This window comes from Grammomys surdaster, unplaced genomic scaffold (genome assembly GCF_004785775.1).
Source record: "Grammomys surdaster isolate TR1022 unplaced genomic scaffold, NIH_TR_1.0 173, whole genome shotgun sequence".
Classification (NCBI taxonomy): Eukaryota; Metazoa; Chordata; class Mammalia; order Rodentia; family Muridae; genus Grammomys; species Grammomys surdaster.
This window is the reverse complement of record NW_021604621.1, coordinates 1,021,808-1,036,728: the sequence shown is the minus strand read 5'-3', so window position 1 is coordinate 1,036,728 and position 14,921 is coordinate 1,021,808. Positions and strand designations below refer to the sequence as shown.

At 42.0% G+C, this 14,921-nt stretch overlaps 1 protein-coding gene across 1 annotated transcript in view; it reads right to left on the bottom strand.

The window, feature by feature from the left end:
* Positions 1-14,921, bottom strand: part of Frmpd3 (FERM and PDZ domain containing 3) — a 95,910-nt gene that overhangs the window by 56,369 nt on the left and 24,620 nt on the right. The window contains exon 4 of the mRNA XM_028767494.1: positions 12,687-12,732. Coding sequence (XP_028623327.1) covers positions 12,687-12,732 — 46 coding nt within the window. The remainder of the gene's footprint in view (positions 1-12,686; positions 12,733-14,921) is intronic.

Genomic DNA, 14,921 nt, shown 5'->3' with positions numbered 1-14,921 from the left:
CTTTCTTTCTTTCTTTCTTTCTTTCTTTCTTTCTTTCTTTCTTTCTTTTTTTCTTTTTTCTTCCCTGTTTTTTGAGATGGTTTTTCTTTGTAGCCCCAGCTGTTCTGGAACAAGCTCCTTAGAGTAGGCTGGTCTTGATCAAAGAGATCAGTCCCCCTCGGCTTCCCCAGTGCTAGGATTAAAGGAGTGAACCACACCTAGCTCTTTGTTTTATTTCATAACACTATTGTTGTTGCTCTCTTACTATGCCTAATTTATAAACCAAACCTTAACATATATATATGGTTCAGTACTGTGCATGAGATTTTGAAATATCCTTGCAGAGAAGGGAAGACTACTGTAAGAAAACAAAAGCAGGGTAAAGTACTACACAAGAGAATGACAAGTAAAATGTCTTTGCAACTGATCAAAAAAGTATTCCACCTGTCTAAACAACACTTCAGGGCTGGAGAGATGGCTGACTGCTCTTCCAGAGGTCCCGAGTTCAATTCCTAGCAACCATATGGTGGCTTACAACCATCTGTAATGAGATCTGATGCCCTCCACTGATGTGTCTGTAGACAGCATACATATATATATAATAAAAAACCGCAACAGTTTGTTCTCTGAACAGCATCTCCTCATCCATCCTTCTTGTCCCCAGCTTTTGGTAACCATAATTCTACTTTGCTTTTATAACTCTGCTGTTTCTGGATTTCATTTATCCATGAGATCACGAGGTCTTTGTCTTTCTGTGCCTTGCTTATTTAATGTAGCACAATGTCTGTCAGGTTCATCCATGTAACAAATGACAGGATTTGATCTTAATTCTCCTTGCAATACTGGAGATTGAACCTCAGGCCTTCTGACAGTTTCCTTTTTTTAGAGTCATAATAATATTCTGTTGTATGTAGGTACCATATTTCCTTTGCATATTCCTCTGTCTATAGACACTTAGATTGATTCCATATCTTGAGTATTGTCAGAAATTCTACAGGGAACATAGGTGTGAGTATCTCAAGACACTGGTTTTAATACCTGTGGGGACATATGTATTGGTTAAAACCACATATGTTCACACACATGCACGAACACATTCTAGGGGAGGGGGAAGTAGTTAACATATTATAGTTAGAGAATATCTATCATGGACCCAAAAGGAAATAAAGCAGAGATGCTATGAGGCTATCTGGAAAGAGACGCTTCTGGACAAAAATAATGGTAAAGGCCCTAGGGTAGGCATAGGATTGAGGAGTATAGGCAATCCTTGCACCTGGAATACAGTGATGGAATGGGGACCAGAGGGAGTGCCTCTAAGAGGCAGCTGAAAGCTGAGTCATGTAGGGTCTTGGAAGTCATGATGAGAACTCTGGAATTCACTTCACTGATGAGTTTTAAGCAGACAGGGTTTGATGTGTGTGTGTGTCTCTGGCTGCTGTGGGGGAAAATAGAGTGTAAGAGGTTAATGGGAAGACCAGTTAGACATGGCTAAATGCAGTATTTGTGACTGCAGTGAGACACTTAAAAAATAATGCTGGCATGGGCTAAGATGACGACAATGAAGATGATCAAAGTGAGTACATTCTGGAAATATTTTGACGACTGAATCAACATCGTACATTTATGGGTTAGATATGGGAAGTGAGAAAAAGAGAGGTCCGTAGGAAAAGCATGGTTGTTATTTACTGAAAATGAGCTCTGAGGGATCGATTAGGTTTGGGGCCATTTTAAATGACCTCTTCTACGGGCTTTGCCTTGCCATAAAGCCTGTGAGTCCTTCAATCAGGAATTCCTTTGTATTAAGGCCCCAAAGGTTCACACTAGCTGGAGAAAGCAGTACATTATGCCATTATTTGCCATTTACACTGTGGCTAGGATTCTTTTACTGGATCAGCTGCAGGAGGGCTGGGCCCTAAGATAAAGACACATCGGAAGCAAATTGTCCTCACCATGTCAGCCTTGGGTTTAGCTATGTTTGATGGGATCAGCAATCACATCTCCTACAGAGTACAGATTATGAAAATTTACTTGTTCTACCTGAGTCCAGCAGAAACTCCAGCAGTGGGTCTTGGGTTTGGCTGCACAGAAGAAATGCTTGCAAGAGCTTTTAAAAGTCTCCAAGGACCAGGCCCCAGGCCAATTACATAAATCAGGGCGGAGCATCTGTGTGTGTGTGTGTGTGTGCGCGCACACGCGTGTGCACACACGTGTATGTGTGCATTTAGAAACAGGTTCTCATGTCCAGTATTTTTTAAAAGCTTCTGATGGTTTTAAACTACAGTCAAGACAGAGAACCATCAAGCTAAAGGAATCTTAGACTTCTCATCGTGAGGCACAGGGGTAGGGCCAATTTGTTGGCAGCAGACAATATAAAATCCAAGGCTGGAGATCTTTGCCGAAAGCAATTACAGTAGTGATTGTGGTGATTGTTCAGGAGGTCAATGCCTTTGTATGTTGCATAGCTGGATGCTCAGATCCTGAGTGGGGGATTCAGGCAAAGACAGAAGCAAAAGGAATGGGCCAGAGAGAGCTGCAGCTCTCTCTGAGCAACTCTCCTCGACTCAGTTTTCAGTCAGCTTTTTTCTTTTTCGAGACAGGGTTTCTCTGTGGAGCCCTGGCTGTCCTGGAACTCACTCTGTAGACCAGGCTGGCCTTGAACTCAGAAATCCGCCTGCCTCTGCCTCCCAAGTGCTGGGATTAAAGACATGCGCCACCACTGCCCAGCCGCTTTTTTCATTAATGCACCTTAAACACAAAGCTGGTGGACTCTTTGTTCAACCTGATAGTCTTCTATCTACCTCCCTTCTCTATAGTCATATGCTGTCAGTTTTCTCCATGGAACAGTGTGAAGCAAGGCATCCTAGGTACTTGAGTGGACCATGCAGTCCACCATTCAGGTTTACATGTGATACAGGGGCTCAGAAAAGGAAGATAGGACTGCCTTAGTATATCCAAAGAAGTAGAACTCCAATGTCTTGAATCCTGATTTAGTGGCCATCCTCCCTACAGCAGCAGGCTGAAGTTGAAAGTCTACTCCTGACCTTTCATTCCCAGGTTCTGGTTCTACCTTAGTCCTAGGCAATACATTTGAACAGGGAACATATTGTTTTATGTATATATACACTGTGGAGATGCCAACAATTTTGTTGTTCCTTCGAGAATCCAAATTACATCCAGTCCTCGAAATGTTTATACCACCACAAAGAAAATATTCAGGTATTTGCAGCCGCAAACACACAAAGGAAGTAGAATGGCCAGGGCTTTCAGGGATTACCATCATTTCACTGTGTCTGTTTCAGAGCTATTTTCAGCTTGTTTATGCCTCATTCCTCATCGACCTTTGTCTTCTCAGTCTCGAAGCCTCCGTCCTATTCTCAGTCTTCAGTCTCCGCTGCTGATGGTGACTCACTCATTGCCAGCTGCTCTCTGCTAGATGTCACAGAGTCATGTCTAGCCTGATGCTTAGTTAGATACAGGTGAGGTCTGATTTCCAGACCAACACAAAGTGGCTGTAGAAGGTCTCCCTGACCCCAACCATCGGACTGAGCAGGGGGACCAAAATGGAAGAGTTTGGGGAAGGACTGAAGGAGCGGAAGGGGATTGCAACCCCACAGGAAGAACAACAATATCAACCAACCAGACCACCGAGAGCTCCCAGGGACTAAAGCACCAGCCAAAGTGTACACATGGAGGAACCCATGACTCCAGCCGCATATGTAGCAGAGGATGGCCTTATCAATGGGAGGGGAGGCCCTTGGTCCTGTGGAGGCTTGATGCCCCAGTGTAAGGGAATGCCAGGGCAGGGAGGTGGGAGTGGGTGGGTGGGGGAACACCTTCATAGAAACAGAAGGAGGGGGATGGGATAGGGGGTTTGCAGAGGGGAAATCGGGAAAGGGGATAACATTTGAAATGTAAAGAAATAAAATAATAAAGAAAAGAAATAGAAAGGGAATTTGAATTTACATTGTTAGTCTATGGAAACAGTAATATTTTATGATTATCATAAGGACTGAGTTAAATCATAATATACCATAACAAACTTCTTTGATACACACAGACATCCATTCCAAACTCTTTCATGCCATAGACACCTGAAATGGAAACTTCTAGTTCTTTTGGAAAGTTAGTTATGTCAAATGATGGTTTGCTGAGGCATACAGGTGAAAGGATGTCTTGCTAAAAGCAGACATGTGAAAGACTATTTTCCTGAAGCAGACACAGGTGAAAGGATGTTTTGCTACAGCAAACATGTGAAAGGATGCGTGACGGAAGAGTATAAATCTGACCCCACAGATAGTGGGAGCAGTAGCATTGGATTGATTTGTTCAACCTTGCTATTCTTTGCTAACTATGGGTATGTATTGGCTCTCCTTTTGGTAACACCATTGAGAGGAACTCACTAAAGAACAGCTCCTGAGATTCCTGCGACTTCTTGCCACTTTAGTGTCCTTGGGCCAGTTGGTCAGCCTTGTTGCTTCTTCAGGATTGAACTATAGCTTCTAGTTCAGGCGTGGTGTCTGCCTGCCTAGAGGACTGGTCTGCAGCTGCTAATTCATATTTGGTGTTTGCTATGGAACTGAACTAATGACAAAGAAGATCAAGCTTGCCCTCAAAGAACGATTGCTAAATAGGTCCACTTCCCCCATATCCTAATAACTTTTCTCTTCCACTACCTCTGCTGGATGGTAGGCAAGAGGTGAGGTTAAATGTTTATTAAAATATGCTGCAAAAAATTATGTCTACAAACATCAAAATCTCAGATGCTGAATTCCCTTAAATGAAATCTCATAGTAACTGATTATAACTTCTAAACATCTTTCTGCATTCTTGAAATACTTTTAAACTCACTTATGATAACTAATACAATGCAAATGTGATATAGATTGTTATGCTGTTATATCCAATTAATAAAAAACTCTGTGAATCTTCAATATAGAAAAATAAATAAATGAAACGTCTCCCTGTCTCACGTCGTCTTCAAAGCTTAGCTGTAGGGCCTGAAGTCAGTAATACTAGGGTGATCCCTTTGACTTAAAACACTGAAACATGCAAACCAATGCTTCAGGGCCCAGTGAATTACAGGTCTGCCTGAGCCAAATCTTGTCTACTACATGTTTTTGTAAATAAATTTTGATCTACAAAGTCATGATCTTCTTTTATGTACTGTCCGTGGCTGCTTTGGGGTTACTGCGTTTATTTTACAAATACTAAAATATTTACTATACAGTTCTTCACAAACATGTTCACACCTTTAGTAACATTAGCATGTACTAACCCACTACTTTTAAAGATTTACCCCCAAATAAGAACCATTGGAGACTGGTTATTAAAATACAAAAGCCTAGGCCCATGCCCACACCACTTAGAAATCAGAATCCCTCAAAGAGTGGGGCCCAAGAATCTCTACTGGTGAAGATGTCCTGACCCATTAAACATAGGTGAATTGAGTACCTTAAAGCTGAGACATCTGAGTTCTTCACTGACCCTATTTCTCCTCCTAGCATCTGGGAGTGTAATTTTGCAACAAGCACCCTTTCTGGCTAAGATGAATTTTGGCTTGAAACACGGGACTGGAATTGCTAAGTACCTCTGGGGCCACTGCAAGCCCCTTGAAGCAAATATGAAGGCAGAAGCTAGGTGAAATAAGGAATTGAGGAGAGAGCCTGCCTTTCCCTCAGGGATGAATTCAGCAGCTGCTGATTCTTTGAGCATTTTTTAATTTGGTGGCTCTATTAGCAGAGATTTCAGGGCTGTGATCACTCATATTTTGGTCGAAGTCAAGTATATAGGGCCAAACATTAATATTTCATGGTAAGATAGGGCCCTAGTCTTGTAAAATTTTATTTTATTTGATGCATGGTAGTTATGCATGTTTAGGAGAGCAATGTGATATTTGATGCGTGTATATATTGTGTAATGATCAGATCATAGTAGCCAGCATCTCAAACTCTCGTCATTTCTCTGTGGTAAACTATCATGTATTTTACTGTGTTGCAATATACATTGTTATTAACTATAGTCACTCTGTGCAATTGAATGCCAGAACTCATTACTTCTGTATAACTACAGAATCCAAGAAATGGTTGCTGTCATAGGAGTAGAGAAGAAAACAGTGGCTACCGCAGGCTTGAGGGGAGTTGGGAACAATGCGTTAAAGGCTACATCTTGATACATGCTTCAGGTTCTTTGCTGAAGCTTTACTGATGTCCTGATTGGCCTTTCTGTTGCCTCATTGTCTTTGACATCCGAGCCTGCTTACAATCAATTCCCATAGCAACCGCATTGGGCTCCTAGGATAAAGGAAGACAATCCAGGTTACACCAGATGGGAACCTTTCAGTACCCAGGATGACCTAGAGATGAATATATCCTCTCCTGACCTGCAAGCTTCCTTCAAGCTACATTTTATCTAGCCTCATTCCTCACCTACCTCTAATATCACCACTGGTGGTACTTGGTAATTCTGCCCAGCTTCCTGCACACAGTAGCTTTGTTTCCACTTCTAGGCTCACTTCACACAGTCTCCTATTTATCTCTACTTTTAGGGCACCCCAATATTCCTTTGACCAGCTAAATGCTATCCCTTCATTAAAACCAAGTTCCAGCAGAGTGTGGTAACACATACCTGCAACTTTAGCACTTAGGAGGCCAAGGCAGGAAGGAGGATGGTTAAGTTTGAGGCCAGCCTGTGCTACATAGGGAGGACTTAATCTTCCTTGGTTCAACTGTTTTCTTTTCTACATTCTCTTCAGTATTTTGGTTGACCCACACTGCCCTAGTTTATCTGTTCAATCAGGTTATAAGAGATACTTAACATCAGTATGTCTCTTCCAAGCACCAAGTGCAGGTAGACTCAGCATAAAGATATTAATTTGATTGCTTATAATTAATAATGAATGAGTTCATGAAACCAGAAAGTATGATTTGGGTGCTCACCATCTTTGTAAGTGTCATACCCTAAAAATGGGGTCCTGGAATTGGTAAGTATCTCAAAGCGCTCTGTGTAAAACCATTCCTATAGTCATTTTCATTCATCTGAGCTTTTTTTGGGGGGAGGGGGAGATGGCTCCAAGCAGAAGTGATTGTTGCTCTTTGGGTTCCTCCTATTTAGCCCTTCTTTGGAGGGAACTCTTTCCTTGTGGCACCTTATTTAAAATTTAATGTTTGTTGAGGACCTACCATGTGATAAAGTCGACAGATACCACAATTAATAAACAGTCATGGGGAGATAGTTGGTTATCAAAAGGTTAAAGAAAGTCTTTATACGTGCCTATGCACGCAGGCTAGGTGGAGGTGTGGTGATGGTTAAAATTACTTCCCACAATGGCCTGCTGTTATTCTGTTAAGAGGAAAATGTCAAACGAAAGAGATTAGAATCATTTTGGGAGCCTTTTCAAAAGTCCAATATCAAGGCCCCATCCCCAGAGCTAGTAATTCAATTAGTCAGGGCTAAGACTTGAATGTAAATGGTTTAAGAGCTTCTCTTGTAGTTCTACTGGGCCAGGAACCATTACCAGGTACCAAATGAAGGAACAAGGATTAGACCATTATCATCTGGAGCAGGGAGGCTCCTTAGAGATATCGGGTCCAGTGTTTTCTAAATCCCATTGATCATCAGAATCACCTATGGGATTAGTACAAATACTGATTTGTGTGCCACATCCTAGACCTCTCAGGAAACTGTCTCCTGGAAGATTTGGTAATCAAACTTTAACATGGCAAGATTCCATTAAGAAGCAGTTGTCTCTCTGCATCTACAGAATACTAAGTGCCTGCTTGATATGGGGATATAATATTGAGTATATATTGGGTTCTTCAAGAAATTTTCTCGATAGCTTGAGATGGAAGATTTTCTTAGTTGAATATTGTTAGACATATACAGTTCTATACAGCTATAAACACTGAATTAGTGGATGGTAAACAGTTGCTCCAATATTTCAGAGATTATAATTTTAAATTCTTAAATCAAGTAGAGTCTATTTTCTTTATTTCAGGAGGAAAAACTGGGAATCATGACTGTTAAGTGTCTTACTCGAGGCCACCTCACTTACAAGTTCCAGACTTAAGATTCCAACTCCAACAAGTGATCCCAGAGCAGAAGCATTCTGACTCTACACTATGCCCTGCTGTCTTCATCCTTTAGGAAACTCTTTCACTCTCACCCTTTCTCAGCCTGTCTCTCTTCCTACTTCAAGGTCTCACTTTGTAGCTCATATGGGCCTAGAACTATGTAGTGACGGCTGACCTCAAACTCACAGTGATCATTCTGCCCTAGCTTCCCAGTACTTGGGATACATGGACCAATATGCCCAGTTCTGAGTGTCTCTGCATAATAGCTGACATAAGGAAGAAGAATGTTCATTGCCTTGCTTTCCCTCAGTTGGAAACCATGTATTAGACAATTTAAGCTTTTCATGTCCTGTGCATGGTCACAAGTGATCAGGAAAGCACCATGGATATTTGGGAGGTTATGAATCAAATCCAAGGGCTGGACAACTTTACATACACAAAGTCTTTAGGAAGAATAAAATGTATATGTATGTATGCAAGGCTGCCATTTAGTTGGGATGTACTAATTTGGCCATACTGGTTGTCAGATATTTAGGTATTCTTTTACACTGGTTGGTAAGTAATAGCTTCCCCAAGTTTCCTTGGTGCCACTTGACGTCTCCCATGATAACATTTTAAAAATCTAAACCAGATAAAGGGTTAACAACTGGTCCAACTAGAAGGCTTCCAAGATTTGTTGGTTCCTAAAGGTTTTTGATTACTGTACCAGCTGCGTATGTGCCTACCCACTTCTATGTTCCAAGGATCTGGAGTGAACCAAAAGCCAAGAACTAGGATGTGAGGTACCTGAGGGCAGGAGCTGTGGCACTGTTCCTGTTTTATGAACTGCAATATTCCTATCCTATACAAGTGGCCAAAATAGCAGGGATTTGATAACCGCTGCACAAATTAGTGAATGAGTTAGAAGCTCTCATCAGGGCATAATTCTGTTTGAACGATAGGCACAATCAGCTAGGTTTTAGAGGAAATGAATATTATTAGAAGACATGTCCAGTAATATGAAGACTAGTCAGAAGGCAATAAGAACTAAGAAATGCACAAGGAGGAGAAAGAAAGCAGCCTGGCCATCACAAAGGGGCCATGAAGTGGAGAAGTTGTGGCATCAGATGTGGGAGGAATGGGAGGGAGGAAGGTTAGGATGCATATGGTGAAAATGTTAGTTTCTTTGTTCTGCACATCAGTCTGGTGCTTTTGAGTTTAGGTTGTCTAGACAGCAGGAACCTGGGCTTCCTTCATTCAACCAGTATTTATTAATACCTCTTCTGTGCCGGGTGTTGTTCCAGATACTTGGGGTGCATTCAGAAAAAAACAGTCGCCACCCTTTTTGAGGCGATATTCTAATGAGGGACATAGCTAACAAACATATTAACATACTGTCTCAAGGGAATTTGTGATGATAAAGCCATTCTGGAAAAACAATCTGGCAGTTATTTAAACTAAACGCACACTTACTATGTGACCCAGCAATCACACTCTTGAGCATTTATCCCAGAGGAATGAGGACTTATGCTCACAAGAAACACAAATGTTTATAGCAGCCTTATTCATAATAGCCTCAAATTAGATGCAACCCAGATGCCCTTCAGTGGTGGATGATTAAGTAAACTGGTGCATTCACACCATGGGATACTATTCTACAATAAAGGCAACAAAATATTGCTACACACAATTTGAATGAATCTCAAGGGCAATATGCAGAGTGAAAGAAAGCTAAGTCCCAAAGGTTCTGTGTAGTTTTATGCCACATTGTTCCATTTCATAGTATTGTTGAAATACTACAGCTATGGAGAACAGATTAGTGGTTACCAGGGATTTCAGATGGAGTGGGAGGGGTGGGTGTGTCTTTTTAAAGGCATCATAAGGAATCTTTTATTGGTGGTAGACTTTTCCAGTGTTTGGATTGTATTGATGGATGAATAAGTGTACTGCTGATAAATTCACATGAAATTGTATATATGTATAAGATCAATGCTGATTTTCTGAAAAAAAAAAACGTATGTGTTTATTCTTTTTGACACAGTCTTGCTATGTGTGATGACTACTACTGGCTGATAACTTGACTTCATCTAGAATGAACTAAAACACAGGTGGCTGATTACACACCTGTGAGGTTTCTTTTCTTAATGAAATCTTCTGAGGTGGGAAGCCACACCTTCTGTTGGCAGCCTATATAAAGGACATGGAAGAAGGAAGCTTGCTCTCTCTCTCCCTGCTTGTTCTTCTCACTGGCAAGTGCATTCCTTCACTGGCATTAAAGCCTACTTCTTTGAGATTCCAGTGTATACTGAAGACCAGCTGAGACATCTAGCCTCAAGGGTTGAACTGAATATGTATATTCATAAATATTATATATGCGTATGTATTCATTCTATAAGTCTGTTCCTCTAGAGAGCCATCATGCTGCTTGCCTGTTACTCAAGATTGCTTGACTTGGCTTTTGAAGTGCCGAGGCTACAGGCACGCGCCATTGCTCTGATTTCCTAATTTTGATATTATGTTCTATTCTTATAGAAGATTGTAACCATTAGTAACAAGAGGCTATAGGATACACATGATGTCTCTATACTAATTTTGCAACTTTCTGTGGCTACAATTAGTTCAAAAGAAAAGCTTTTAAAATCTAGTTGTTTGAGCTTGAGGAAAACTTAACCAGTAGTGAGAGATAAAGGTGGATAGAAGCTGACTTAGAAACAGGAGTCAAGACAAGCATGGTGGTGGACACCTTTAATCCCAGCACTTGGGAGGCAGAGGCAGGAGGAACTCAGAGTTTGACACCAGAGTGTCACACTCGGTGTCACACAGAGTGAGTTCCAGGACACAGAGTGTCCCAGTCTCAAAACACCAAAAAGGGTCGGGGTAGTCAAGAAAAGCATCTTCAAAAGGTGCCATTTGAAAAGACCACATTAACAGAGCAACACTGCACCTCTAATCATGAACAGGGTAAGTGGACACAAGGTCTCATGTAACCCAGGCTGGCCTTGAATACACTCTGTAGCTGAGACTGCCCTTCAACTGATCCTCTTGCCTCTGTCTTCTAAGTGTTGGAATTACAGGCGTGGCCCACTATGCCTGGCTCCTCATAGTAAATTCTAACCTCGCAAAATGCCTGCTTTGAGGGTAGAACTAGTCATTATTTTCAAGACAGGATAGGCAGGGATTGACTGCCCATGCTCACTAGGTACCTACACATCGTACGGTAAAGTGGGGAGAAGACTGTGCTTAATGTTCACACAGGCCAGGGCTTGTTTCCTCAGAGGTAGAGAGAGATGCAAGTAAGTAAGGCCTGTTTGCCTGGGGTATTGTGCATGTTGTTATAGTGTGGTAATGCTATGTGTATGTACAGAGCATGTGTGCATATGCAAGCATAAGTGTGTGTGTGTTCACATGTATGTGTAAGCTTGAAAAGAGCTAGGCATCAGAGAACAAGATAGCGGGTTCCAGGTTCGATTTAAACCATGAACTTGGCTTGTGAGCCCAGGCTTGCTCCATTGCTCCATGTCTGGCTTTACTGATAAACATGTCTCCCATCTTTCTCTCTGTATGTATCTGGTGTCTGGGAAATCCTGCCCTTCTCTTAAGGTCCAACTTTGGTTCTGTCTCCTTCAATGGGGGTGCACCTTCAGTGCTGGGGTACAAGAAAGTTTTGTGACACTAGGACATATGGGCTGGAGGTAGAGGGAGGGTTAGAAGTTTTGCATCTGGGTTTGGGATTTAAGTCAAGGTTGCTGTAAAGATAGACACTAGTAATTGACACTGATGTAATCCAATATCTAGGAGAGAGAAATTGGAGCTTTTGGCTTCTAATAGCAGTAGTGTTGATTATTCTGATAATGTATGCTTAGGAAACATTCTACAACTCCAAACCTCAATTTATAGATTAGAAAAGGGACTCACCCAAGGTCACTCAGTCAGCTACTGAATGTATCAGGAGAAAATGGAAGCTCTGGTCCAACTCTGTCTCACTATATAACTTTGGTTGACCTGAAACTGGCCATGTACACTAGGCCGGCTTAGGAATCTCAGAAATCCACCTTCCTCTGACTTCCAAGTGCTGTGATTGATGGTGTGAGCCAGCCTGCCCGGCACAACTTCACTTTTGCATGTGTGTGTGGTGATGGGAGTCTAACCCATGACACTTAGCATGCTAGACAAGTACCCTTTCATTATCACCTGCAGGCACCCCAGCCATTTATGAAATGCTTCAAATGTAGTACCAGGTCTCACACATCACAGGCCAGTCACTTAGTCTTTATGAGGATGATGAATAAAAGTAGCACTCACTACCTGCCAGGACTCTATGGGAGATGGGCACATTCAAGAGGAACATAGCAAAAACATGGTGCAAAACAGACTCTAAACTGGGGCAGTGAGCAATTTAACTTGGTAAAGCAGAGGACACGCTACAGAGCACAGTTCTACACAGCTCTTCAAAATCGTCAGCCCTGGCTATGGGATTAGATAGCATGTTTAAGTTCACTCCTAAATCTGGGCCTCTTGTGTCTGCCCTACTTTCTGATCCCCCTTCTTTCCTAGGTCTTTGATCCCTCTTCCATCCTAGGGTGCTGTTTTCCATGATGGAGTAATCTCTTCTTAGGCAGGAGGCAGGATGAAGGGCAGATGGCACAGAGGCTCACTCACCTGATGAGTGTGCAGAACTGTAAGAACGATGGATTCCTTAGCACTCCTACGGAGAAAAGAGGGAACAGGAGAGCAGTACATCATGCACTAGGTATTCATCTAGTACAAGAAGCAACACCAGAATGTTCCCTTGGGTTGCATTCAGGTATATGGATTAGGACAGAGGGTAATCTGAGGATCTACATGGATGCCTCGCTTCTCATCATTTGTGGAGGCTGACACCAAAACCATCTGTATTGGTTCATATGGGTGCTCAGCAACGGTATTGGCACTACCTCTGGGCTTGTCATTTCTCAGGTTTTCTTTTCCTATTCCTTTTCACATGCTCTGTAGAAATCACTAAACCTTAGGAACAGTTTTATCTGTAGACTAGAAAATTCTCAAGGAAAACTACAGGCCTGAATTATAGAACTCAAAGGGCAGACAGCCAGAGAGTCTTGGGAACCATGGATGATGATTATTGGCAATTTGGTATTTAAGCAAGAAGAGAAACTCAAAGAAAAAACCCAAAGGAGGTCATTTGGTCATTGTGACTCATACTCAGCAGATTTGTTTTAATTGAGGGACGAAGAAATGAGAGCCAGGGAGCAACAGATGGAAGCCCAGACTCCCCAGATAGCAAATATTCAAAAGGATGAAGAATCCAAAACTCTTCTGACAAGAATTATGCCAACGATCAAAGAGGCTGTGGGGTATGAAAATTCTTTCCCAGGAATACATAATCTTTTAAAATAACTGAGTGAAATGGGAATAGTTTTCCCTGAAGGAGTTTTCCCTCTCCTTGTTGGCCTTTTTCAAATGTTTGTTGAAAGGCATTCAAGGAGAGTCATGCCGGGTCTGACATCATACACCTATAATTCCTGTACTTCAGTAGCAGAGGCAGGAAGATCATGAGTTTGAGGCCAGCATGGTCTACACAGTAAGACCCTATCTAAAATACCACTTCCACCACCAACAACCAGCAACTATATGAAATCTACCTTGATTTTGGTTATTTGTGTATTGTGTAAGACTCCTGCCTAAGGACTTCTAGTGAATATTTCCCACATTTGTCGAGGCAAAGTCCACTGATCAATCAGCTCCAAGATCTAGAAAGTTACCAGAGCAAAGAGCTGGATTATAGGGAGAATAGTCGGGGAGGAGTTTATCTTGAGTAGGGAAGGGACAATTGGCCACCTGCTCTAGTCCTTGCCAGGTCTCCCCATTCTGTGATGAAGAAAACATGTTTTTACAGTGATTTACAGGGCTCTTCACAACCTGGACTTTTCTTCCACAATGTTCCATACTTTATCTTACCAGACTCCTGGGCATCTCCCCTGTTCCTTCTTCAGGGAAGACATAGTACTGTCTTAAGGATCTTTACACTAGCTCCTCCAATGGCTTTGCCACCTCCAAGTCTTTCTTCACATGCCACCTTCTCAATGAAGCCAATAGTAGACACTGTTTAAGGTTACATTCTTCACTATTGTGCCCAGAAATCTGACCTTCAAAATCTTTATTTACTTCTTATATATTGCACATGCAATTACTTACCCTGTTCACTGTGGAGTTTCTTTTCACTAGATTACAAATGCTAATAAGCCAAGAGGTTTTGTCTCTTAATCACTGCTGTGTCTTCAATGTCTAAAGTAGCATCTGGTGCAGAGTAGACAGTAATGCATATTCATTGAGTAAATGGATGGATGGATGAATGAGCCATTAGCACCCGAGTTACCAAAAGCGTAAGGTTTGTTTTTACACTGAAGAAACTCCAGAATCTCTCACAAAAGTGGACTACTTTGCTCTAGGGTATGAAGGTATCCACTAGAAGCAAAGAAGGACTTCTGAGGGGGCCTAGCTGAAAAAGTTCCAGCATGTAACAATGGGGTAACAAGGGAGTTCTCTCTATAGTGGTGTGGTGGTGGAGGGTGAAGGGGATAGTGTGAGGAACAGGGTAATATAAAAGAGAGTTGAACTTGAAGAAGAGATAAACCAGGGTCATTAGGGACCAGAGGTATTTGGAGCTACAGGGGGTATATGGCAAAGAAGCTCTACTCAGGACAGACCATTCCAATAGCCATCAAGCAGATAGGAGCCTGTTGTACTGTACACAGAGTGCAAAGTCAGCCTCTGAAAGCCAGGGAGTGTCTCTGGGAACAGGTGGGCTGTGGGGGGGGGAGTTCCAAAAAGATAGAAGAAAAACACTCTGAACCAAGTACAGTAGAAGAAGATAGATGCAAAGATGAAGAAAGATTA